Genomic DNA, 26,316 nt, shown 5'->3' with positions numbered 1-26,316 from the left:
AACTCTAAAGAGTTTAGTAGTGATGAAAAAGAACTAAAGTTCTGTACCACAATGACTACTTCATTTTGGTCTGTTTCATACAACTGGAGCTACAGTTAGGTTTTGGCACATGTTTGGCATCCTGATGGAAGTTTCTTGTGTGTAAGTTAAAATTTTAAGGATTTCTTTTACAGATCACAATTTTTGAAGTAGTGTTTCATGCCAGTTTTGAGTATGATCATTCCTAAAGTTGTCATTCACTCTTAAAGTTGTCAGACAGCTTTCAACTTTATGAAACTTTAATGACAAGGATTGTAAATAATATTCCAGGTGACATTTTAGAAAGAACTTGTGTTCTAGCTGCAGTATTTTTCTCTCTCTGCTAGGATATTTCTCCCAGTGAAACCAAGAGCCGTGGTTCCGTCACACTGAAAGGGTACAGGTATAATATAATTATTTGGTGTACCCATTCCTTCTCCTCTGTCATTTACAGTTGATAAGGTCTTAGTGTATAGGTGAAGTTTCTGCTGTTACTATCAACAGGCAGGAATTTACATTTTACACCGTTACATTTAATCAGATTTCTGTTATTGTAGTCTTCAGTTTAGCCATTTCTGTATGTCTGATATTCCAGTCTTCCCTGCTGCTACTGCTGCTTTCCAGCTTTGTGATATCTACAGATTTTATTAGCAGACATTTATTTTTGTGCCAAGGTTATTAACTAAAATGTTAAATCAGTTTCAAAACTGACCCTGGAGGATTTCCACTAATAATCTTCCTCCGATTTTATTTCCACTTTCAGTACCTACCCATTGTCATCTCTCTTTTAGCCAGTTCCTTACCAATGCCATTACTAGTCCTGGCATTTGTCTTTCAGTGGTGCTATTACTCACGTGGGGAAAAAAAAAAATCTATTAAAACATTTTCATATCTGATTCTGTGCCAATTCACAATACTGTGACAAAAATTACCTGATCCTGATGACTTAGTGTGCAAAGGAATTCAGATTTTGCTCCCAGTGTTTGCATGGTCTAACATGGTATTCATCATAATAATTCTAAATACCATGCATTATGTTTGAGGAAGTGAAAGTTATATAATGTTAAAATGGTCTATGTGTTTTCTGCCCGATTAATTGCAGTAGAATCATAGAATCATTAAGGTTGGAAAAGACCTCTAAGATCATCGAGTCCAACTGTCAACCCAACACCACCATGCCCACTAAACTAATGTCCCTAAGTGCCGCATCTACACATCTTTTAAATACTTCCAGGGATGGGGACTCAACCACTTCCCTGGGCAGCCTGTTCCAATGTTTAACCACTCTTTCAGTAAAGAAGTTTTTCCTCACGTCCAATCTAAACCTCCCCTGGTGCAACTGGAGGCCATTTCCTCTCGTCCTATCGCTTGTTACTTGGGAGAAGAGACCAACACCCACCTCGCTACAACCTCCTTTCAGGTAGTTGTAGAGAGCGATGAGGTCTCCCCTCAGCCTCCTTTTCTCCAGGCTAAACAACCCCAGTTCCCTCAGCCGCTCTTCATAAGACTTGTTCTCCAGACCCCTCACCAGCCTCGTTGCCCTTCTCTGGACATGCTCCAGCACCTCGACGTCCTTCTTGTAGTGAGGGGCCCAAAACTGAACACAGTATTCGAGGTGCGGCCTCACCAGTGCCGAGTACAGGGGCACGATCACTTCCCTACTCCTGCTGGCCACACTATTTCTGATACAGGCCAGGATGCCATTGGCCTTCTTGGCCACCTGGGCACACTGCCGGCTCATGTTCAGCCGGCTGTCGACCAGCACCCCCAGGTCCTTTTCCACCAGGCAGCTTTCCAGCCACTCTTCCCCAAGCCTGTAGCGCTGCATGGGGTTGTTGTGGCCGAAGTGCAGGTCCCGGCACTTGTCCTTGTTGAACCTCATACAGTTGGCCTGGGCCCATTGATCCAGCCTGTCCAGGTCCCTCTGCAGAGCCTTCCTACCCTCGAGCAGACCAACACTCCCACCCAACTTGGTGTCATCTGCAAACTTACTGAGGGTGCACTCAATCCCCTCATCCAGATCATTGAGAAAGATATTGAACCAAATAATATAGCTACAAATAACATTCCCTTGCTATTCACTTGCATCTCAAAGTTGTTTTTCCTTTTTAAGAACATAAAACCCCAAAAGGTACAGGAAATTAAATAACAAAAGCATGACTTACAGTGATGGCTTTTGTCCAGTGTAGCCAAAAAAGAAATTATTGTCAAGTTGCAACTCTTGCATAAACATTCATTCAGTCTTTGCTTACCTTGTTGCTTTCAACCGTAGTTCCTAGAAAATACTTGTCGGAGATTCTGTATTACTAATGTTTTGATTGCTTTTGACAGTTGGATGCTTAGGAGTGTGGTGAATGCTGAAATGTAAAACATGGTGATTCCCATTTGAATATTGTAAGTGGGATTAACTTGTCTCTTATCAAAAAATCAGAAGGGTTCTGAGGATGTCATGGGCAAGAAATGCAGCATTTGTGTATTGTAGTATCTGACTCCAAACTAGACCTTTGCATCCCTTCTCACAGATTTAATTTCAATTAAGAAAAACTGATTTCTAATAAACAATGATGTCTGCCCTTAACATACCTGAGATAAATTAAAAAAAAAAAAAAAGTGTCCTCAACAATTATGCTACTAGCTCAATTAGAAACACAAGCAAACACAGAAGCTGCTCAGTGCAGTTTCCCTGGAGAGGTAAGAGTTCTGTTACTCTGTTTTGCTTGTTCTGTCGTTTTCCTGCTTTTTCAATGAATATACCAACACCCAAAATTTCTGTCCCATAATTTTTAAATGTGTTAGTAACTTCTGTACTATGCCATTATCTACATGAATGCAAAACAACTTGCTGATTTTCCTACTTATCTTTTAAATGTGTTGCCATAATCTTTCTGTGTTGCTGCCTGCCAAAGCTGTGCCTGTCTCAATGTACTCATGTCTTTCTTCCTCCCAGTTTACACTAACTGAATGTGCGTATCTTACAGTGTCTTCATGAAACTAACATGAAACCTCTAACATGCTGAAACATTTTGGAGAATACCATGTAAAAAACCTAGATTTTCACTCTAACTTTGACAGTGTGTCTTCCTTTTACAGGTACTGATTTCTGTGTGTCAAAGCGTTGTGTAATGTTTTGGCTGTGCTTGTGCGATTCAGATCAATAAGCATTTCACAAACATGTTTTGGCTCTATTATTACTTCCCAATTCCCTAGTACCAGAGTGGTGCAATTTAACATGTGTATATAATATTATTAGCAGCATCAAAAATCTTCTAATCCCTCAGTTCTAGAGAGAGTGATGAAATAATAGAGTTGTTCTGAAAAATTGGGAAATTCCTGTTGCCACATGAAAACAGAGAATGTCTTGAACTGGGATGAAGATGTTTCTGGTATCCTGTTAGAAATTTTGACACAATCCTGATGTAGTTCTTGGGTTCTGTTATGATTGAAATTCTCTAACTGGTCTGCTTGAACACAGTGCAGCAGTTACTGAAGGCCAAATGTACATTTAAGGTAAAAATGCAGCTAGTGTGTGAAATAGTTGAGATACGCATGCTTGTGTGGGACTCATACTGCAGGCTTCGACTTCATTTGTATTTTATGGTAATGAGAATTCTTGGCTGAAAGTGTCTGATGGTGTGATACTGGTTTGTACAACATTCAAATAGCATCAGTAATAATCTTACTGAGATTTGTAATTACATTTGCATAATATATTAAGCAGAAGAACTCTGAATACCTTATCTGCTCTGTGCTACTTCACAGGAGGTCAGAGCTGGTCCCTTCAATAGGCTTTATTAGGGAGCTTGAAAGCTGACTGCAGACAGATAAGAGGAAACTGGAAAATTGGGTCTAGCTAACAGGAAAAACATGATTAGCTCAAACAGAATTTAACTGGTAAACCCTTGTTATTGTTCCTAAATTACTGATCTTCTTTCAGTATTGCATACTTTATAAAAGTGTCAATAATTGATGGTTGTCTTTTCTCATTATGATTTTTAGGGTCTTGCAACAAAATCTTTAAAATACTAATACAACTGAAATGTAGGGAAAAAAGCCACAAAATTATCAGAATTTATCTAGCAAGATACATGTGACTTTTTAAATAAAAAGTATATCTTGAAGCGGATAGCTGAGTTACTTGCCCAGTCTGGTTTTGCAAGTAAGCTGATTCACCTGGTGCCAGAGTGGAGGATTTCATGTCGATACAATATTTGAGTTGAATTTAACCTCAGTAGATGCAATTTTCAGGAGAGTGGCAGAGGCTTTTTTTGTAAACTTCTAGTCTAATTGATCCTTTTGAACCATGATTTTATATCAGTGTGTATGTGTCTGACATTCAAATCTCAGTGCTGGGTTTTTGGTTTATTTGTTATGTTAAAGAAAATTAAGTCAGGCAGTACTTTTCTACTATTACAGAGTTTGTATACTCCTCAGCTCCAGATCCATAAGGAGAAAGCAGGTAATTAATGTAGACATTTTAAGGAATGTTTTTATTTATTAAAGGAACCAAGTATCGAGTTGGTTATCTATTTGTAACAGGCCATCTCAAGTTGAGTACTGGAAATTCAGTATTTAAACACCGTCCATTGCTTTCCGATGTTTCAAAACAGAATAGGCGTTTTTCTTTGAATCTGTGAAAACAAAAATAGCGTTAGGCATGTAGGTAACTTTGCTTACTTCTGAAGCATTCTTTTCTCAGAATACTTTGGTCATGGTGTTGATAATGTCAAGAACTGTGGAAAAGCTTTTCCATTTTTTAAAATAAACACCCTGCTGGAAGCCATTTGGCTGGTGGTGAGTTCAGAAAAGTCTTTCCTGGTTGGAGCTGAGGCACAGACACCAAATAGGAGTGATCTTTGACTCCACGTTTTTGAAAATGAGGACAGTCTTACAGGATGTTTAATTTGAAATGAGTAAAATTTTTACTTTGTTTTTTACTCAGACTTTTCCTGAAGTAGATCAGGTATAACACGTGTCCAAGGGAAGTTTTTGATTAACTCTGCTTATGTATCACGTTAATAAATCATTTATAGGTGTAACTGGTCTATTTGCTAATGTAAGTTTCCAGAGAGAGGAAAGCAATGCTTGAGTTTCAGCCGGACAATAATGATTAATACAGACATTAATCAAGTCACATAAGTTCAAGTATCAATCAACTCTATAAAAACAAGCATCAAAACTAGCTACAACTGCTTATTACGTGAGTTCTGAAACGCACCTTCTGCAACATTACATATAGCCAAGGACTTACTGTCAGTCTCCTTGTTAGCCATTAGATGTACAGTAGACAACTAATTCTACTTAAACAGGCAAGCAACAATGAGATTAACCATAGGTTAAGTGACTGAAAATAGCAACTTTGATCCTTCTAGTGACTAGCTATTTAAATGGAGGAGGATGCTAGATGGAAAACAAGCATGGGAGTGAGGGAAACAAGAAAGGGAGGAATACACGAGTGATTTCTGAGGGCGGCGGGGGGGATTTTTTGTACTTTTACTTTTGAGTATTCCTAAATAACTGGTTGTTCGAAAATAGTATTCTCCGGCTTTCTTTTAAAAATGTGAGTTCAACCCCAGCTTTCCCTCAGTAGTTGCAGTTCTTTATTTGAATCTGTCTTTGATACAACACCTGTAATTTAGGCATATCAAATCAATCATGTCTTAATCTCTAACAAAAAAAAATTAGCAGTGCTATGAAGTGCCTAGTTTCCTACTATATGTTTTCTCATTGTAACTTCTTAATGTGAATTCTGTTGTATTCTGTCATAGGATCTAAAAATGACAAAGCTTGAATCACTTTCCATAGTTTTCACTGAGATGCAGGCTTCTGGTTCACCTGGGTGCTTCAGCAAACTCGATACAACCTGACTCTTACCACCTTCCCCTTCAGCTGTCTGCACAGGCTGCTGCTTTTCAGCATTTTAAAGACTCGAAAATTCTCTCTCTGACAAACTCCTTCCTTCCGCAGTTAATGACTTTTGTATGAACATTGAATGTGAAAAAGCACAATAGAAAAAAAAAATATTAATAAAATTGACTGTTACTGAAATAATCGACCACCCGGCTAGGAATTTAGAGCATGTCCTCACATGGGCCACATCCTCCTGTTCACTGTTTTCTGCCCTTTCCATTCTGCTTCCATATATGTTTGTGCTGTACAGCAAAGAAGGGTCAAGGAGCTGGTCTTTCTGAGGAGAAAAAATCCCTAGACTATATCTCATCTTGCTTGGTGTCCCATGGTCAGATGAAGGGTCATAGCCTCAGTCTCCTAAAAATCTCATCCAAATCCTCTGCAGCCTGAAAAGGAGACAGGGTAGAAGAATCCCTGAGTGTAAGGAGTTAAAATGAAAATTCAAAACCTCATCATATAGGCCAGGAATCTGTTACTTTGAATGTAATTTTAGTGTCAAAAAGGAAAGCACACTACTGTCTCAAAATAGCAAAATAAGAGAAAAAAAAAATCTTTCAAGAAGTAGTAAGACTGTTTCTCAGATGGGCACAGGAGACTTCCAGGGAATCTTCTACATAGTCAGAAAAAAACCTGTACGTTTTTCACATTGAATTAGCTTAACACAACTGAATAACTAATGCCAAATAATAATGTAAGATGTATCTTGTTTTACTTGTCAGGGTAGGACTTCTGACTCAAAAGATTCATTACCAGCTTCTCTTGCATTCAGGTTTGGGGAAGGCTGGTCGTGCGGGTGAGACTGATGTGCCAGGTGTGGCTGCTGCCGTGCAGTGCATTAGGTGTTTCAGCAGGCAAGCACTGCCTTCCCAGTCAGGACTCTGAAGCTGAGCAACTAGGCACGATGTTTACTTTTCACCCTTTAAAAATTACTTTGGAGTCCTGAGTGATATAGTAAAGGAAAAAAAAAATTACTTCATGACAGAGGTAGGAGGATTTGTATGTTTCTTCATTTGTGTTTTCCTCATGGATTTAGAGCCACTTACGTCCCTCTTCAGCTCCTTCCACTGGTGGGTTCTTCCACCCTGTGTGCTGTTCTCCCTGTGGAGGACTTGGTTGAGAATTTCATGGGAGGGTCATGATATGATTCTTCATCTGGCTATGCAACAGCACACGGGAAACGATACAGTCCTCTGCTGCTGCTTTCTTTTCAGTATAAAGCCTTGCAAGCGTACACTCCTGTAAGGCACTCATTCTTTTTCTTGCTGCCTCCAGCAAGGCTTTGATTCAGCCTGTATCAACATCGGTCAGGTTGAACTAGCACCTATTCATGTGGTTGACATGGAATGAATAATAACATGAAGCAAGTTTGCAGATGACACCAAGCTGAGTGCTGCGGTCGACACGCCAGAGGGACAGGATGCCATCCAGAGGGACCTGGACAAGCTTGAGAAGTGGGCCCGTGTGAACCTCATGAGGTTTAACAAGGCCAAGTGCAAGGTCCTGCACCTGGGTCAGGGCAACCCCTGGTATGAATAGAGGCTGGGGGATGAAGGGGTTGAGAGCAGCCCTGCCGAGAAGGACTTGGGGGTACTGGTGGATGAAAAGCTGGACATGAGCCAGCAATGTGCGCTCGCAGCCCAGAAGGCCAATCGTATCCTGGGCTGCATCCAAAGAAGTGTGGCCAGCAGGTCGAGGGAGGCGATTCTGCCCCTCTACTCTGCTCTGGTGAGACCCCACCTGGAGTACTGTGTCCAGCTCTGGAGCCCTCAGTATAAGAAAGACACGGACCTGTTGGAGCAGGTCCAGAAGAGGGCCATGAAAATGATGCAGGGGACGGAACACCTCTCCTATGAAGAAAGGCTGAGAGAGTTGGGGTTGTTCAGCCTAGAGAAGAGAAGGCTCTGGGGAGACCTTATTGCAGCCTATCAGTACTTAAAGGGGGCTTATAAAAAAGATGGGGGCAAACTTTTTAGCAGGGCCTGTTGTGGCAGGACAAGGGGGAATGGCTTTAAACTAGAGGGGGGTAGATTTAGACTAGATATAAGGAAGAAATTTTTTACGCTGAGGGTGGTGAAACACTGGCACAGGTTGCCCAGAGAGGTGGTGGATGCCCCATCCCTGGAAACATTCAAGGTCAGGTTGGACGGGGCTCTGAGCAGCCTGATCTAGTTGAAGATGTCCCTGCTCGTTGCAGGGGGGTTGGACTAGATGACCTTTAGAGGTCCCTTCCAACCCAAACTATTTTATGATTCTATAATCTAAATTTCCAGTGAAACACAGTTTTTCTTCCCTTGCGCACACACACATATAGATGTGCTTTCACACGTGCTCTTACTCTCTTTTTCTCTGTACCTAAAAATCAGTCACTTTGCATTTCTTGTATTTAATGGCAGTATCTTTTGCTGTATTCTAAAAACTCGTGAATAGAATTCCTTCAACACAGTTGTTCATTAGTGCATTTAATTTTTTGCAAATAACCAAAAGGTAAAAAATACAATGCTGTATTTGCAATACAGTAAAGAACATGATCAAGCTGAGGAGAAGCAAGAGAGATTATCCCAAATTTAGTTTTATTATTTCAGGAGTAGTAGGTTCTTTGCTCTCCGCTGTTCTAGTTTTTACTTACTCACTGGGAAGGAATCTTCTTTCCTATTAGCATTTAACCTATATACTGTTAATTCAGGGCACGGTTAAGTAGAAGACAGATTTGGAAAAGCCATGCTTTTGTCTGTTGTTCTTCAATAACCCCTTCCTCCCCCCCCCTTTTTTTTTTTTGGAGAGGGGTAGATAGTTTTAACAGCACTGACTTCCATTAAAAAAAAGAGGAATCACAAGTATCTGTAACTGTTGAGTAAACCTTTATTGGATGAAAGAAGAAGAAAGGAAAGGATCTGTGCAGCACGTTAAAATGGCTGTATAGTAGTGTTGTTTTCTGAAACATTTTTCTTCCTGCTGGGCAGGAAGGTCTTTCAAAAATATGTGAAATCTAAAGCCATACTAGCCTGGGGGAAAAACAGTAAAATATATAGGATATAACAGTGCTTCTTCACATGCTTGCAACAGCTATGGCAACTATTTGATGTATATATTTATTCTCTTGGGATGGCATTGGTTTTCTTCTCATTGTAAACCATTTTTTTTAGCCTCCAGGGTTTACTTTGCAGCCTTTGCATCTTATCTTTGTTCTGTTTCCCACATAACTCAGGAACAAGAAACAATTTATTTAAATTTTTATAATGTGCTCTCTATTCCTTTATGCTTTATGTGTCTTTAAAGCATGTTCTGCATTCTTCTGTGTGGTTTTTTGCACCCTTTAATATATTTTTATAGCTTCATGGTGATTTTTATTGCTGATCAAGTACATGGATGGGAGAGAAATAAGATCAACCTCATATTAAGACTGTATATCCTTCCTTTGGCAAAATGAGAAGCATCCAGTGATCTCAGAACTCATTTCTGTACAGATATCCCTTTCCCTCACCTCCCATAATTCTTGGTGTATTTATATCTGTATTTATTCCCAAAGGAAGATAGAAAAGGACTAGGGAAGAGTTGCTGTGTGATGCAGTATGGACCCAGCAGGTTAGTTTGTTTCGCCAGTCCCAGAAATTTTCTAGTGATTTGCAACTAACAGCTTGCTTCAGCTCAGGGCACTTACAAACAACCCTGATAATTAGAAAACATATATGTGTGTCTTATACAGATACACATACAAACACTTATATAAGAATATGTATTAATATTTGTTAAATTGTCCAGACAGCTTCTGAGTGAACATTCTTCTGTGAATTGCTTTCTTAGTATCATCAGTTTGATGCATTTTCATATGCATTTAAAAAAAATGCATATGAAAAATGTTTTTTGACTGTCATCGCCAAATCCAATCAAATCCTCAGTTTATGTTGTCTAATTTACGCTCAGAATTATTCAATGCAATCAACTGTTTCAGAGACTATGTGTGGTTGTACTGAAATGCGGAGAGCAGAGATTGCATATCTAAAATGAGAATCAAAAGGAAAGAAAGCGTTTATCTGCCTAGAAATATGTGTTAAAGTTTTCTAGCATAGGTAGTAATTTACAGTACAACAGCTGGGCATATTCTGGATTCCTCTTTAGCCTCTTCTTTCAGGATTTCTTTGACAGATGGCACTCACAGATGGACATAACATTCTTAAGGAGCTTACTCTTTCTACTCCTTTACCCACCAGTAACTCATGATACTATTAGAAATCTAAAAGCTTTGACATGAATTAGCCTTACTTAGCAGACTTTAATTTTTTAATCTGTAGAATATGCTGCAGGGTAGTGGTTGTGGAGTTCTTAATCTGTTTACTTAAGTTCTTAGAAGCCAAAATGGAATTCCAATAAAGTTGACATGGCAAAACCTGGTAAATATAGAGTCTTTTTTTTTTTAATTGTCATAATAATATTTTTATTCCTATCTTTTGGAGGAAAAGTATAGAATGATACAAAAGAGTACAGTTCGGCAATCCAGAAATAGCTCTGTCAACTGAAGTTCACAGAATTCAAACAAGCTGCTTGGTATTTCGTTGTAATTACATTGAAATCTTAAGGGAATAAACCTAATATTTAAAGTTGGGTGGTCAATGAAACTTGTTTCTACCACCATCAGCTTAAATTAGTTTGTTTTTCAGTAAGTATTTTAAAGTATCATTTAATAGACTGCCACAAAAAAGAGCAAACTGTGTTCAGGATACTTGAATACACTTCTATGAGAAATAAATTTGTCTGCCACGTACTTAGTGTTGTTTCTCAATATTCATGCAACTTTGGTTTGAACTTGAAGGCCATTATTCTCTCAAGTGTTGACTCAAATGGCTGTTTTCTCTGATGAAGGTTGTTGGTGTGGAGTTTCTGTTGAGGAATGTGAAACTATAAGCAGAATGATCAGATCCAAAAAAAGCATTGTGACAGCTGGGCAGGTTAAAGAGGCGAAAATAGTGAGTGCCTTCAGCCAGGTCCTCGGCTGCATGTATTCGTAGCTTATTAGAAAACTAGAAGAACATCAGATGGAGGTAGAGAAATGAAACCACGTTTTTTGTTTTGTTTTCTAAATGCTGTGTAAATTAAAGGTTCCCAGCTCTTCCTTCACAAATAGTACGTAGCTCACCATGGCAAAACTTCTGGTTCACAGCCTTTTCAACTGTTTTTTTTCTTCAGGGCCCCTCTGGTGTAGGCTGCTTGCTAGGTGAGCAATCCACTCCCTGCTGTCACTTTTTTCCCAGAGGCTCCTTCATTTCAAGTTATTGTTGTATTTTCAGTGTAGGCACGGTTAATTAGTCACATAAAGGTATAATTCAAACACCTGTTTTGAACCCTCCTGCCTGCAAGTAGTTGGGTTCTGAAGAACCATCAATAAGCAAACAGTCCTGACTTAAATCCTTTTCTTTTGGATATATTTATATACTCTGTTCTAGTGCCTGTGTATTCCTGAGAATATTTTTTTATAATAATAAAGAAGCACGCATATAGTTACTGCAAATTTACAAAAAAATCAGTTAAGGAAAACATAGTGAGAAAAGTAATCCGTGCACTGGAATATGAAGTTCAGATAAATAGTCCAGGCCAGAATAATGCCTAGCTTGCATCTTCAGCAAATTCCATATATATTTTATGACCTAAAAGCCTTACTATAAACCTTGCCTTGCTGCTGTTGGTTTCAAAAAAAAAAAAAAAAAAAAAAAAAAAAGAAAAATTCTTGTCTTCCTTTGCTTGTTAAGTTCAAAATTGTTGTACAGTGAGTTTCAATATGATTAACTAGGAAGTCAGGATAAGGATAGAGTCCTCAGTTAAGAAAAGCAAGAGAGATTAGGGGAAGCTGTGACTGTAGCTGGGGCTCCTGATGTGAGAGGCAAACCATGTGATGAAGTTATATTTCAATAGAATAAACCGGGTAGCTGATCCTTTTACATTATCTGACAGTAAGCGTAAACTCTTCTTGAAACTGGTATGTGACAGAAGGACGCTGCTTTGGTGCAGCAGAGCTATGGTGGTTACCATACTCCTGAGACACAAGGAGGAGATTTGTACGCTGTGCCCTGCTGTAGCCGCAGACTCGTGTGCTGAAGCCGTTCTTACGAGGAGGTGACTTTCCTCTGATAGACAGGACTACTTACACAGAGAAAACCCGTGCGAAGGAGCAGTGGTGTGGATGGCTACTCATGTAGTGTTACCTAATGCTTGAGGCCAATCTTGCCAGCATTTATTATCTTAACAGTGTCAGCAATGTCAAAGACTAACCTTGATTGCCGAGCATTTTGGGATAAATAGGGGCTTTCTGTTTGTCAGACTTTAGAGCAGGAAAAGGAAGTTTTTCATTTTAACGAATTTTGTAAGCCTGACTGCTACTAAATGGCAAGAAATGATCACAACAATTTTGTGGTTTTACCTGTCATATCCTTGTAGAGTTGAGAGAGAGACACTTTGCCAATTTTTGTTTTATGAACTGCAATTTCCAGTGCAAAACCAGGCACATTATTAATACTAAGGCTGAAGACGCATTCTGTCTTGAGCCACAAGAGCTCCGAAGTATATATGCTGCTATAACTGATTATATAGTATCTTGGTGTTACTGCATTTCAGAATTACATGTGGGGAGCTTTGATATAGTATAACTGGAATGTTGTTATTGAAAGAAAATTGAAAAGGCAGCTTTAATCATAATTTCAGAATCACAGGATGGTTGAGGTTGGAAGGGACCTCTTGAGATCAACTAGTCCAACCCTCCTGCTCAGAGCAGGGTCAATGAGAGCAGATTGCCAAGCGCCATGTCCAGTTGGATTTTGAGTAGTCCTTTCAAATTAACTGTAATTCTGGATTGACTTTGATCAATAAATGGCACGGTACCTCCAGAGCTTTAGAGTATTGTTCTGTAGTTATGTTACAACTTGTCTTGTTTTGTGTAAGAATATTTATCTCATTTCCTGAGCATTGTCTGCTCCTTGAGTTTTACAAATTGCATTCAGTTAGTAGCAATTTTTACTAATTTCCTATGCTGCTGTTTGGACTTCTCAAACCAAATACTTGTTTTTCAAATTGGCTTTTGTTTCTAAAAAAAAAAAAAAAAAAAAAATTCCTGTTTTGTTTCTCCCATCTTCTGCTTGCACATCTTTCAAAACTTTTATGCTTGTGCCTCAAATATTTTGCATCCTAAGACACCATCACAAATAGCTATTTGAAACTATTAAAATGACTGAAAAGAAGTACTGTACAAGGCTGTCATGTTTTTATGCATGAATTTTTACTCAACAATACTATTCTGTTCAAGATCAATGCATTATTAAACATTCAAATGTTCAATTCTTTGTGTGCCCAATTTGATGTTTGAGTCCCTACAAGTTTTCTGGTCTAATATGAGTAACTCGGGTATGAGACAACCCTGAGGAAAGTTACTAGCTTCTATATTCTTGCTCTACTGTAAGAGGCCAGTTCATTTTTGGGGTTTTTCATTTGTTTGTTTTTTGGCAGTTCCAATGTTTGGTAGTCAGACTATTTCAATTAACTTTTTTTTTTTATTTGAACTTTTACCAGTTTCAGGATGCATTGGATATCAGACTTTTCGTTATGTCCATGATCGTTTGCCATAAGGAATTGTCCTTCTGATAATGTCTACAACTCTCTTTTTTTTTTTTTTTTCATAGGTGTTTAAAATGACATCTGTATATCAGCATTGTAAGGTACTAAGTTTAAAATGGTTATAAAATGACATAGCGCGTTCCTGCTTTTAGTCTGTAAAATTGACAAGACAATAGAAACAATCCTTAGACATCACAAGTGACTTTGCCCTGACATCTCTTCAGAATACTGCGTGAGGGGCCTAGCCTGGATGTGAGGGTTTTCTCCATAGATATCTGGTTCTGTCAGTTGATTAGCATTTTAGATGAAAGACAATAGCTACAGGGAGTATGTAGCTGCCAAGCACTTATCAAAAAGAATTTTTCAAATCACTCCTTATACTTACTTTTTCAAAAGAAGGAAGAAAAAAATTGGATATAAGCAGCTTTTAAAAATAATTGTCCTTGTTTTAGAACTGTTATCATGTTTGAGTGATCCATTATTTGAAAGCAAATACATATGCATGAAGGCCACAGGGAGACATTTTTCTAAGGTAAATTAATTCTAGGACGTTATAATATGATGTGGTGGAGCGTATATTTATAAACCAGTAACTGCACTCAGTTCAAGTGTTCAGGAATGAATATCAGTGCCTGAACAAACTCAAGATGTATATGTGTTGGCTGATGTACTCATTCCCTGTTGTTTATTATTATTTCCTTTATTAGCATTTGAAATTCATAAAGAACATTGGATACCATAAGGTAAATACTGTGTTGTGTCCGGAATACTTGTCTGAGTGGCAGAAATTAAAGAGCAGTATGGAACTGTAGAGAAAAGGACTGGGAGAGGACTTGGAGAGGTCAGCTAATACTTTTCTTCTGCTGCAAGGCAAGATCAAACTATAGCTAAACTACTCTTGACAGATGTTTGTCTAACCAGTTCTTAAAAAAAAATACAGTGATGGAGGTGGTGAAATTTCCCTAAGCAATTTGTTCCAGTGTCCTACTGTCGTTATTACGAAAGTGTTTTCTAATGTCTCATCAAAGTATCTTTCACTGGGATTTCAATTCATCACTTCCTGTGTTGCCCACAGTCAATGTGGATAACAATTCACCTTAGTGTTTTTTGCACTGTGTAGTTCAAGCCTGTGGTGCAAGTTCTTTGTAGTAAAAGCGGAATGTAATTACCTTATTTTTAGTGGACACAAAATTATTTCTCTCAATCTGGATTAGTGATTAAAAAAGTACACTTTGGCAGGATGTATAGTCTGAAACTAAGTAAGTTTGGATTTCGTACCTGATTCTGTATGGGATGTAGCACATGTACCGCATCTAGTACGTGAAACCTTGATTTCATTATTGTCTTTCATTTAGTTTTGTAATATTACTAAGACTAAAACTTGGTTAGGATGTGTAACAGTATAAATATAAAATTGCACACACTGATCAATGAATAATGACTGTATCACAGATATAGAACCTTTATTGTCTTGGTTTGGTTGATGTTTCCTAGTAATTGATGGGAGTCTGTCCACTGACTTTAATGAGATTTAGATGAATCTCCTGCTGCTGAGAGTAGCGAGATTCTTTTAGTAGAGGTGAATTACTGGGTGTTCCTGGAACAACACATACATAATGATTTATTATTTATTATCAAGAGTTAATGAGAAAACAAGGGAGTTTTACAGTATTAAGATACTGTTTAAGGAAAAAAAAAAAGTTGAACCTCCTCATTGTAATTCTAAAATAAGATTGTTTATAGCATTTATTTTTTCCATGTAGTTGCTTTGCTTATTAAGGCTTAAATCCTAAAGTGTTTAGTCTTTGACTATTCCTATTGACTTCAAGGCTATATGCAAGGCTACTATGTCTTTTTCAGCTGCAAGCTTTAGTTTGTCAGCTTTATATGAGCAGGTTTTGTTTAATATACAAACATGATGCAACTGTTTGGATGCTATGTAAATAATAAGGTTGTGATCAAAGTTATTTAAATGATTTTGAGTTCAATTGAAATACGCGCTTTTTGGATTCCACCCAAAAGTGGAGGAGTGTCTGTTTAGGAGAAGGCACCGTAGAGTCTTGATAAGAGGCACGGTTAATGAGGTACAACATATTCCAGTTTTCTCATGCTGCTATCTTGTGCAGCCTATCTTATTGGGATTACTAAAGAATAACTGCCGACTGTCCAAATCTAATTTGGCTCATTGCACATCGGTCTTTCTGCCAGATGGAGCCTATTTCTAGTTTTTCCTCACTAGAATTCAGATAAACTTTAGTTGGCAGAATATGGCAACTTTGACTTTGATATAACCCAGTACAGTGTAATGGAAAATACAAATAAGCTCCTGGACATCAATGCCCATAGGTTTGACTGTGAAAAAAATGCATCAATTGACTAGCATTCTTGATCAAAGTTCACCAGCTATTTCACTCTGCTTAAGTGGGCTGTCAGTATGGCATCGCTGAATACCTTAATAAAACTTCACAGGCACCAGATTTCCTCCTTTCATTGGAATGCTGCCAAAACCAAATGTCTTCATTTTTTATCATGGAAGTAGCATTTCTGCGTGAGGAGAAGAGGATTGTGGAATAAAAGTCTGCCTGAAACAACAGAAGGGAGTGAAATAAACAGTTTGCCAAACTTCTGTCCTGACTAAGGATAATCCTATGTTCTGAAGGAATTTTGGATAAAAAGTCCAGGCATTCTGGCAGTAAGATCTTGGTTACCTTTTTTTAGAGTAGGTAACTTGGCAAAGGATAACATTGCTTGTTGTAAGAGTGGATAATTATAACCGCTGATGTCTGCTTTTAACCTTTTGATTTATACTTTTGTGGAATGCTCTTGCATGTATGATGAGAAAATAATGTGCTGTGAAATCCTCAATTAGTAATAAGTTGTCTGGATCAGTTTCTCTGTGCCAGCAGTTACACCTGAAACAAATTTATTTTTCTCATCTGCTGGTATTTTAATTTGCATTGGTAGCATTAAAAAAATACTGTTCGTGTGAAAATTTCACAGAAAAATAATTTAAGGTATTCACTTTGTTCTTTACTATTCGAGGACAACATGTCTTGGGGCATGGGACCTGTTTAGGAAAACTAATTCGTTTCCATGCTTTTCTAATGTTAACATTAGAAATAAAAATTTGTTCTCCAAATTATGCCTTTCTTATCCAGTGGGCTAAAATAAACTGGTAGCTCAGCTATCAAATTGCTCCTTTGATTTCAGGCAGGTCCATCTCTTTCTTCAGGCTCAGCTCGCATTGCAGTTGTCGAATGTAGAACCACATAAGCCCCTTTATTGAAATTTCAGTTCTGCTGCTTTTTTAAGAGCTCAGCTGTGTACATGAGGACAATCCATTAGCATCTGAAATGTTTATTCCAATGAGGACATATTGGACATATTGAGAGGTGTCCCCTTGCACCATCTGGCCACCTTTTGTTGATACTAGTTACAAAGAAGGACTCACCTTCTCCTCTGATTCTTTTTTTGATTTGAAAAAAAAGAATAAATACATTACAAATAAATAACCAAAGTGAGCACATTCTGCGTCATAACTGTACAGTTACCAAGAAGAGGGATCCCTACTGGTCACAAACTCTTTAATGCCAGAGGGGTTTTTATCACATAAACTTAAATATTTGGGCCTGTGAATTGGTCCATTGGCATAATCTTTGGTAGTGTCTGACATGACTGCTGCTTAATCATTGTGTTACAGTTCTTGCATTACATGTCACTCTATTTTTGACGTATCTTCCTTTCTGTTTGTCTGGTCCCCTGCCTCCATGAGGCTGCCCATGAAACAAAATTAACTTAAGATTCTTCTGGAATCTGCTGCTTCCTGTGCTGTAGACCTGAGGAACTCCATGTGGTCTTGCAAATAACTGAATAACATTGTTTCAATGATTCAAAGAATGACAGAGATGAACCTCAGGAGCAGGTATACTTTGAAACCATAAGATGATCAGATAATTCAAGTTGGAAGGAACTTAAGGAGGTTGTCTAGTCCAAATTTCAATATGCAAGACCTCACGATTCCTGAAGCTTCGTTTAGTATCAGAAATGAATCCAGGAAAAAAAAATACATTCACATGTCTTAAAAATTCTTTTTAGTTTGTTTTACAGCTGGAATGTGCTATGGATTTAGCACGTCTCAGAGGGAATACTTTTTCTTCAGTCTTACTGAACAAATGAAATTCTACTCTGGCTCATTAACAGAGAAATCAAAATGAATGGCAATAATCCAGATGTCTGCTGTAGTCCCATTTCAGAATGTTGTTTATATTAACACAGTTAGTATGTAAAATGTTTGGGTTTTAATTATGGCTTAAGAAAGTAAACAGTTCTAAAGAGAGGTGACTGAAGTCATCCGGGTAAACATGCCAATCTGAAGCACAGCTCCCCATATTAAACCAAGAAGCATTATGAAAAAGGATTCGTTAAAGATTTTTCAAATCTCCACACTCATTTTTCTGTGCAAGTGAAGTTTCCAGTATCACACAGACTGTTTATTCCTATAGCATTCTCCCAATGAACAGAAGCAAATAACAGAAGTCTGCAAAACAAAGAGCATCACTTTATCCAAGCTGCTGTGCAGTGCTGATTTTCTCCTACAGTCAAGGCCAATGCAGCTCAGAAAAATAGAAGGCACTCCTGTACTCTGTGTTGGAGTCATGGTTTAAACGGACATACATGTTTTTAAAGAAGTTTATTTGGCCCGGACTTCTGGCTCCCTTGATGCTGGTATATCACTCATTCAAAAAAAAGCAGAACAGCAGTCTTTGCTCGGTTCACATCCTCAGGTGGCAATGCTACAAAACAGTTGATTTAAGAAAGGTTTGTGTTTCTTTGGGTATGCTGGGTACCCGTGTCCCCTTAATTCACTGTGGAGTACATTTGAGGAACTTGTACTAGCTTGATTTGTACCAGGTCTAACTCTGGCAACCTGTATCCATTACACATTGGTATGGATACATTACCTGTATCCGTATCTGGCAAATGTATCCATTGCACATTGGACTTCCCACAGAAGCTGCTCTCAAGACTAGGGCTGAACTGTCTGGGACTTGGTAGAACTTAGGGTGTCCAGAGGGCACAGTGGTGTCAGAGCAATTCCCCCAGTTCAATACTTGTTCCCACTATAAATCTGGTTCATAAAATGGCTTCCAAATGCTTATGCTTATACTTATTGAAACGGAATTATTATTTCATATTTCAATTGAGCAGACCTTTTTCTTTTATTATAGTGAACTAATTACAGGGTTATTAGAGTCTTAGTGCTCCATAGCCTTCTAGCCAATTGATACTAGTTGCTTGACTGAGCCACCAGTGTTATCGTTGAGTGGTGTTGAAATGCTTTGCCCACAATCACCCAGTAACTCTTATCTATGGAGATTCAGCCCAGTGGTCTATTCACTAAACCATATAACTTCTCATTATTTGCTCATTACTGTTGCCAGATTTTAGCTACTTTGTCTGGAATTTTCCTTCCTTTGTATCTGCCTGAAGCAGTAAGTGTCGTCTCTTTCCAGGAACAAGATCAAGAAACATGCATTGCTTTTTCATATATAGATTTTAAATGAATAAAATAATTCTTACAAGCCCTGTGAGAAATTCTGCTGCTCTGGGATATGGAGGCACTGTTGAAATCCAGGAGAGAATCTTCCTTGAGTTATTGACATATTTTCATTCTTCTGGCCCCCACCTAGATATTTTCAGGTTATAATTTCCCCCCCAGTATGCCAGCTGTTATGAGTCTCAAACAGCCATATGCAGGGTTTGGTCCCTAAATGCTTTTCAGTTTTCTTCTGCTGTAGGTTTGCAGTTTCAGAGCTGTAAGAATGAAGGGACTTGCCCTGCAATTTTGGGAGATGTTGGTAAATAGACACTAGAGACAGTGTGGAGGCTCTTTGTTGTTAATAATGCTCTTATTAGTTCCAAAGTGCCAATTAGTTCTTCTAGTGCCAAAGAAGATTCCTGTGCAACAGAACAAAAATTGGACATGAGGAAAGAGGATAGTAAGGATTAGAGGAATAGGAAGACAGTGGGAATGGGAAGAGAATCTCGGAAGTGACTATGGGGAAATACTGACTGCTGAGAACAGAGATGGGAGAAAAAGACATTTGTTAAATGCGTACATGCAGGGAGACTAGGACTTAGGAGTGAAGAAGCTGAGAGTGAAAGAAGGAAATAAAAGGGGAGGAGATTTGGGTTTGATAGGCCGTGGAGGATTGGACATCTCAACTTTTGAGGTGACTCCAGGAGGCAGGGGATGATAGGAAAAAGACTGCAGCCGAGATGGAAGCGTGGGAAGAGGAAACAAGTTCATACAGTGAAGAAACTGGGGTAAGTCAGGGAATGTGGAGTGGGTGTGAAGAGGGAAGACCATGCTCTGTTTAGAACAGGAGAAGAATCGGTTCTGATCACTAAAGGCGAGTCACCAAATGTCATTCAAAACAAAAACCTAGAACAAAACTCATAATTCTAGTGGAATCTAACAACTGCAGGCTCAGTGGAGATGTGGGGTTTATGACATAGTATTTTTCCCCATAATCACCACCTTCGAACTCTTCAGTTACACTGGCAATAATTACTCCCCTTCCTTGTTCCCCTCTGGAGCTCATAATTTTCTTAACTTTCCCTTTGCTTATAGCCTACTCTGCTCTACAGGTGCCAGCAATTCTTGTCTTTCAAACTGTCTTTTATTAATGTTCAGTTGAATTCAGAACAGTTGTAGATAACCCCTACCTTCTGTTACAAGAGCTGAAAAGAATTTGTATGCATTAAGTTGGTCTCTTTTTTTTTCCTTAACTATAAAAATTGTTCTTATGAAGTTATTACTGAGCCTTACAAACTTCGCTTTGCAAGAAATACTTGTTCCTCTGAGTGCTTTCAATGTTTGCAGGTTTGTTTTTGCACAGTGTTGTCAACAGAGTGAGATTTTTCATGTTTTCTGCTGTTTTGTGAGATCGAATGGGGGAGGTTGGGATGATGATGATGATGATGATGATGATGATGATTTCTCTTGGGAATACATTAAAAGATAGAACATGGATAAATGGAGCCTCAAGGGTGACTCATGTTTTTGTTTAGCTTGAACTAGGTCCAGCTTCTAAGAGGAACTTGATTTTTAGGTGCATGTTTTTGCAAAGTGTTTTAAATTGAAGTTATAATTCCAGAGGTCTCAATAGCATGTGTTTGTTTTTATTTAGGAACATGTTTAAGGAATGTTTTTGGTGGGTGAATGTAAAATAAATAAAACTATCTCAATCTGGAGGTTGCAATTTGTGGCATATTCAGTGTCAGCAAAAATCAAGTAGAAGAATGTTATTTAGAGAATGGACTCGGTTAATTTTTATGATTTATTTTGTAAAGAATTGTCTTTATGCTCAGTTGTGAGAGGCAAAAGTATGATTTCTTAAGTAGTGTTTGCTTTTACTTTCCAAACATGCAGAAACATTTACAAGGTGGCTAAAATTTGTTTTCAACATGGGCCACTACCTGCTTGTTTTTGGGTAACACAAATTCAGAAAGTACTTTACTTTTCTTCAAAACAACATACTGTTACCATATTAATTGTCACTGAGTGTGTAACAGTGCGACACCTTCATGCCATTGCTTCTATAATGTTGTTCAAGGCGTGGTTCTAATTTTTTTGCCATATTAAATTCTCAGTAAACATAATTTATAACTCAGTCTATTAAAAAAACCCAAAACACCAAAACCAACAAAACCTTGCTGTCATGTGCAATGTGAGTATCTTAGTTTGTGAATATTTTGAAATTTGTCTGCAAAGCGATTGATGACATTAATTTGTAAGTTGTTAGGGGAATGAAGCAAAGTCAGGGCTTCACTTGTTTTTTTTGTTTGGTTTAGGGGATTTGATGTTATGTCTTGTAAGTGACTGTTCACTGAGAAAGTATTTGTAGTACTTTATTCATACAGTTGTGTTTTATCTTTTGAATATAATAGATAAAGTTAGACTAAGAGTGTCATATATTTAAAAAATGTAGCTTAATGGATATTTCTAATAACTGTATTTTAATGGAAAGGAATTTCAACATTTGAACCTAGTTTGCAAGTTGAACAATAAATGCTCCTCTGGTAACTTAGAGAGTATAGATGCTTTCGTCCTAGTCAGCTGCATGCTGGGGGTATACACTTTATCTATATTTCAGTATACTTGGGTATCTGTAAAACACGAGACCAAAAAAAGAGTCAAATTTGCAAAATAAGGAGTATTTATTATGTTGCCTTCTTAGAAACATTTTTTGATGTGTATCATGACCTGAATGAGATAGCTGCAGAATTTGACCAAGCAGAGCTGCATCAGTGTGTACAATGGCTTTGTTGGTATTTCAGCAGAAGTATGGCAGACGTACATCGTGAGCTGAGATGTATGTGAGAGAAAAATGTTGATGAAAGATACTAAATTTAAAAATGCGTTAATTATGCTAGGGTTTCATTGACCTTTGTTCTATAGTAAAACTTAGAGGTTGTTTCACAGCTCCAGTATAAGCGTGCATCTTTGACTTGAGAGTTCTTCGCTAAAATTCTTTAGAGGATTTAAAAGTTTTACCTACAAAAGTTCAGAGCGAGTAAGATTCTCCTATCTACCTGTGAGAGTTGAGAGAAATCTGACCACACAATTCTTACTAAAATTAACAGGCATTATATGACTTGATCTACAGCCCCTGTCATGAAATGTCCCTGGTGCAAATTTCATCATATGATGAGTGATTGTGTTCTATCTACTGATCTGTTGCTGGTTTTGAATGATAAGGGTGTTGCAGAGTTAATGCTTGGACTATACGTTACGCAGTACACTTTTGTACTAATTCTGAAATGTGTTTTATTTGCAGGGATATTAAACCAGACAACATTTTGATGGATATGAATGGACATATTCGATTAGCAGACTTTGGTTCTTGTCTGAAACTGATGGAAGATGGAACGGTAAATTCGAAAGAGTGATATATTCCTAAACACCTTTTCTTCAGTCCTTTGCTAGCTGCTAAAATGTGTGGTAATAAAGAGAAAACGTGCCTTATGTCAAATGAAATGGAATTGTGATGGTATTGATATGTAACTAGCCTTGGTTCAAAATATGACTGCACTTTGCTTGGATTTACTGTTTATTAAAAGCTTTTTAGATGCATATGGTCAACTCATGAATAAATAAAGAGAAGCTGCACTATCAGTACTGAGTAGGTATTTGTTGATGAACTATGAATCTCTCAGTTTTGAGCTTTGAGCTCTAATCTTTATTGAAAATGTAAGCTTTAGAATAAGCAGGATGAGATACAATTAATATATCATATTTTAGTAGTATATTTAAACTTGCACAGTATATAGTAGGTGTGACTAGAATGTAATTCCAGTGTGTTAATCATGACCCAGAGTGTTACAAAGTATTTGAGTTAATATATGTGATTACCTAATCTATAATTACTTAATAACAACTCTAAGCCTAAGAATTGACAGTTTTGTTCTTTCTCTGTTATTAAATATTTGTAAGAGTTGAGCAAAAGGATTATTTGGATGCCTATTACTGTAGTGCCTTGGACGCTTACGTATTTCTTTATGAATTTAGAAGCCTTTTTATTGTGTTTAGTTGTTATTGCTATAACCAGAACGCTAGGCTAAATTTATATATACATGCACAGTGCCACAAGCAGCAGTGTCTGTAACGATGGAAGTTGATTTTAGTCCTGGAAATGTAACTTCTACAGGTCCAATCTTCAGTGGCAGTTGGAACACCAGACTACATCTCTCCAGAAATCTTGCAGGCCATGGAAGATGGAAAAGGGAAGTATGGGCCCGAGTGTGACTGGTGGTCCCTAGGCGTTTGCATGTATGAAATGCTTTATGGAGAAACGCCCTTTTATGCTGAGTCCTTGGTGGAGACCTATGGGAAAATAATGAACCACAAAGTTAGTGCACTTTCTCTTTCTGTCTCTCTCTCAGCTAATTTTTAATAAGTGATAGGGTAACTTGGAGGCTTATTTAAAAATGAGTTTTTACGTACTAATTGAGTTAATGTTCATAAATGTAGAACAAAAAATATGTTTCCATATAGTAAGTTTATGGTTATGGATTGCAGATGGCTTTGCTTTAGGATAAAGCAGTTAAAACTAAAAATCTGGATTTGGTAACATGGCTGTTAGTTCACTCTATGGAGTAAATCTTGGCTACATTACATCACTCCTTTTGCGTTACTTTCTTCTGGCGGGATCCATTGGTTGGCTTATGCAGAAGATTCTTAAATGTTCTTCCACATGGAGGTAGCTGTAGAATTCGGCAGTGTAAGAGAAATTTAAATAAAGAAGAAAAACTAGGAGACAAAAAAATTTCCATAGTTTCTATCCTTTGGGAAAGCCTTTTTCGTAGAAACCTTACTGCATATGTTTAAGAACCGGAGTATTTGCACGTTTCTTTTTCTACATAATAATTTCCACTGAGAAGGGTGATTTTCCCAACTTTTTCTTGGTAATAAACTCTTTTCTCTTATTTTAATCTTTAAGGAGAGGTTTCAGTTTCCTGCTCAAGTGACAGATGTCTCTGAAAGTGCAAAGGACCTCATCCGAAGGCTCATTTGTAGCAGAGAGCATCGACTTGGACAAAATGGGATAGAAGACTTCAAGAACCATCCATTTTTTGCTGGGATTGATTGGGACAACATTAGAAACTGTGAGGCACCCTACATCCCAGAAGTCAGCAGCCCCACTGATACATCAAACTTTGATGTGGATGATGATTGCTTAAAAAATTCTGTAAGTATGGGATTAACATTTTGACAAATCTGCTTTTGTAGTATACTTTGCAACAAAATATATGTAAATGGCAGTTTATTTCAGTGTGTTCACTGTGTTTGCATAAACAACAAAGTGCTGCTTTGAAGAACTGTGGGGGGAATACATTCATAGTTCGGAGGCTGTTCCTCCAAACATAAATGTGTAAGAATGACTTCAGTTCAGTTTTGTAAATTCACTGTAACTTTACATGTGTTTAACTAACATACATCTGTTATTTCCAGTAACTAGTTCTTAGTGTCCAGGTCTTATAAAGAATAATATATTTACATGTAGATAGTCTGCAAGACACAGTATTTCTAGCAGAGCATTGTTGAGACTTGTACGAAGTTTTCATAATGCATTTTATTGTAGTGCTCTACTCTTAATTGCTCATACCTCTGTCAGATACCATTCAGTTCGTTCCCACTAAATTTTTTCCAGCCCGTTTTCTGACTTGAGTTGAGTTTTGGGAAATTTAGGAGAAATGTTACAGCCATTTCTTCAGGAACAATCTTAGTGAGAAACAAATGATTTTGCCTTTGCTTAAAAAGCTTTGCAACTATTGATATTTAACGACGTTAGTGTTTCTGTGCTAACAGAAACTTTGGAACAGGAACTTTGACAGATGATAGAGGTCTTAGCATCAGAGGAATGCCTTGTGTTGTCTCCTTGGAAATACTTTTTTTTTTTTTTTGGTGTTTGTTGAAAGATGCAGAAACCTGCTATTTACATGCGAGGTGAAGCATTTTCACAATTTTTGCTTTTGTTTTCTGAAATGCCTGTGCTTCTCAGTTCCACTGAGCTTCCTGGACCTGCAGATAAGTGTTAGGCAACATGAATTCATAAAGGCAGGATGTTCATTATTTGCATTCCCTTTCCTCCAACTGCACAGTAAAACGTGGAAAACACTTTGACTAGATGAAATCCAGTGGTAGACGTTATGTGGTGTGGCGCATTAGGTCTGAGTCCTTTCGTATAGGCAAATTAAGCAAATCAGTCTAGCCGCGTAGGACAACTTGCATTTTTTTCATTTTTTCCTCAGTTTTTCCTCACTTGCATCTGGTATTGCCTATCTCCCTTCACAGCTGAAGTATTTTTATCTTAAAACTGTTTTATACAGTCTTCAGATACCTGTTTGCACGTTATTTTGTCCAGGAACAGCTATCAGGGTTGGGTGGCAGGAATGGATGCTGTGTGTAGCAAGTCTTTGTGAAGTCATGTTTGTGAAGCTGAAATACCTTTTGGAGGTTATTCATACATTCTAATGTTGGCCAGTCCAGGGGTCTTCCTTTTTAGAGCCTAATCTCCCAGCTGAGGCACTCAAAAGGTGCCTGTGCAGTGTGAATGTTTTCCCATTGTAAAGAAGCAGGGAGCTGCAGGTGAAGAAAGAATGCTCCTGTGAGGAGTTATTGGACTCAGATGTGAAAACAGAGTCCGATTCTTAATTTGCTTTAGACTTCTGGGGGTGAAAAGCAATGCCATTGAACTGTTCAAGATGAACACTAGTTTCTGGAGCTTCATTTTCAGTTTCCTCATTTGAAACATGTGAAGGGGGTTTTTTTTGTTTGTTTAATTTATACCATTTCTTTTCACAACTAGCATCTCTGAAAAAACCCTAGCCTGAGGCATTGCATGACTGAGGATATTTTACATTTTTGCTTCAACTAGTCGACGTTGTATTTAATATTGCTTCCCCTCAAATTCTTATGTGTAACTTGGAGGTGTTTTCCCTGCCATCTGTCATAAGCATCTTGTGAGGAAAGTTCACATACTTGCATTACTACTACAGAAGTCAGCACCACGGATAAGCCCATGAGACTTTTTTTTCTTTTAAATTCTTTGCAAGGTTTGAATGGCATACAGCAAATGAGGAATGCCAGTGCTGAAGATAAAAAGCAGGGTTGAAAAGCCATGATTGTTATTGTTCTGCCTGAACTTGGAATGAGACTGTGGTCCCAGGGAAAAATTGCATACGTAATAATGAAATTCAAACAGTATGTTAAAAGTACACCTAAACACA

General features: G+C 37.9%; 1 protein-coding gene across 5 annotated transcripts in view; it reads left to right on the top strand.

Annotated features, from left to right (window-relative positions):
* The window catches only part of CDC42BPA (CDC42 binding protein kinase alpha), a 192,863-nt gene that overhangs the window by 87,675 nt on the left and 78,872 nt on the right, over positions 1 to 26,316 (top strand). For all 5 annotated transcript variants that reach the window (XM_076334697.1, XM_076334693.1, XM_076334692.1 and 2 more), the window contains 3 exons: positions 22,365 to 22,458; positions 23,235 to 23,435; positions 24,027 to 24,275. In XM_076334697.1, coding sequence (XP_076190812.1) covers positions 22,365 to 22,458; positions 23,235 to 23,435; positions 24,027 to 24,275 — 544 coding nt within the window. The remainder of the gene's footprint in view (positions 1 to 22,364; positions 22,459 to 23,234; positions 23,436 to 24,026; positions 24,276 to 26,316) is intronic.

Source organism: Aptenodytes patagonicus, chromosome 3 (genome assembly GCF_965638725.1).
Source record: "Aptenodytes patagonicus chromosome 3, bAptPat1.pri.cur, whole genome shotgun sequence".
NCBI classification, from domain to species: Eukaryota; Metazoa; Chordata; class Aves; order Sphenisciformes; family Spheniscidae; genus Aptenodytes; species Aptenodytes patagonicus.
Note: the sequence above shows the minus strand (reverse complement) of the source record. Positions and strands in the feature narration are given on the sequence as shown.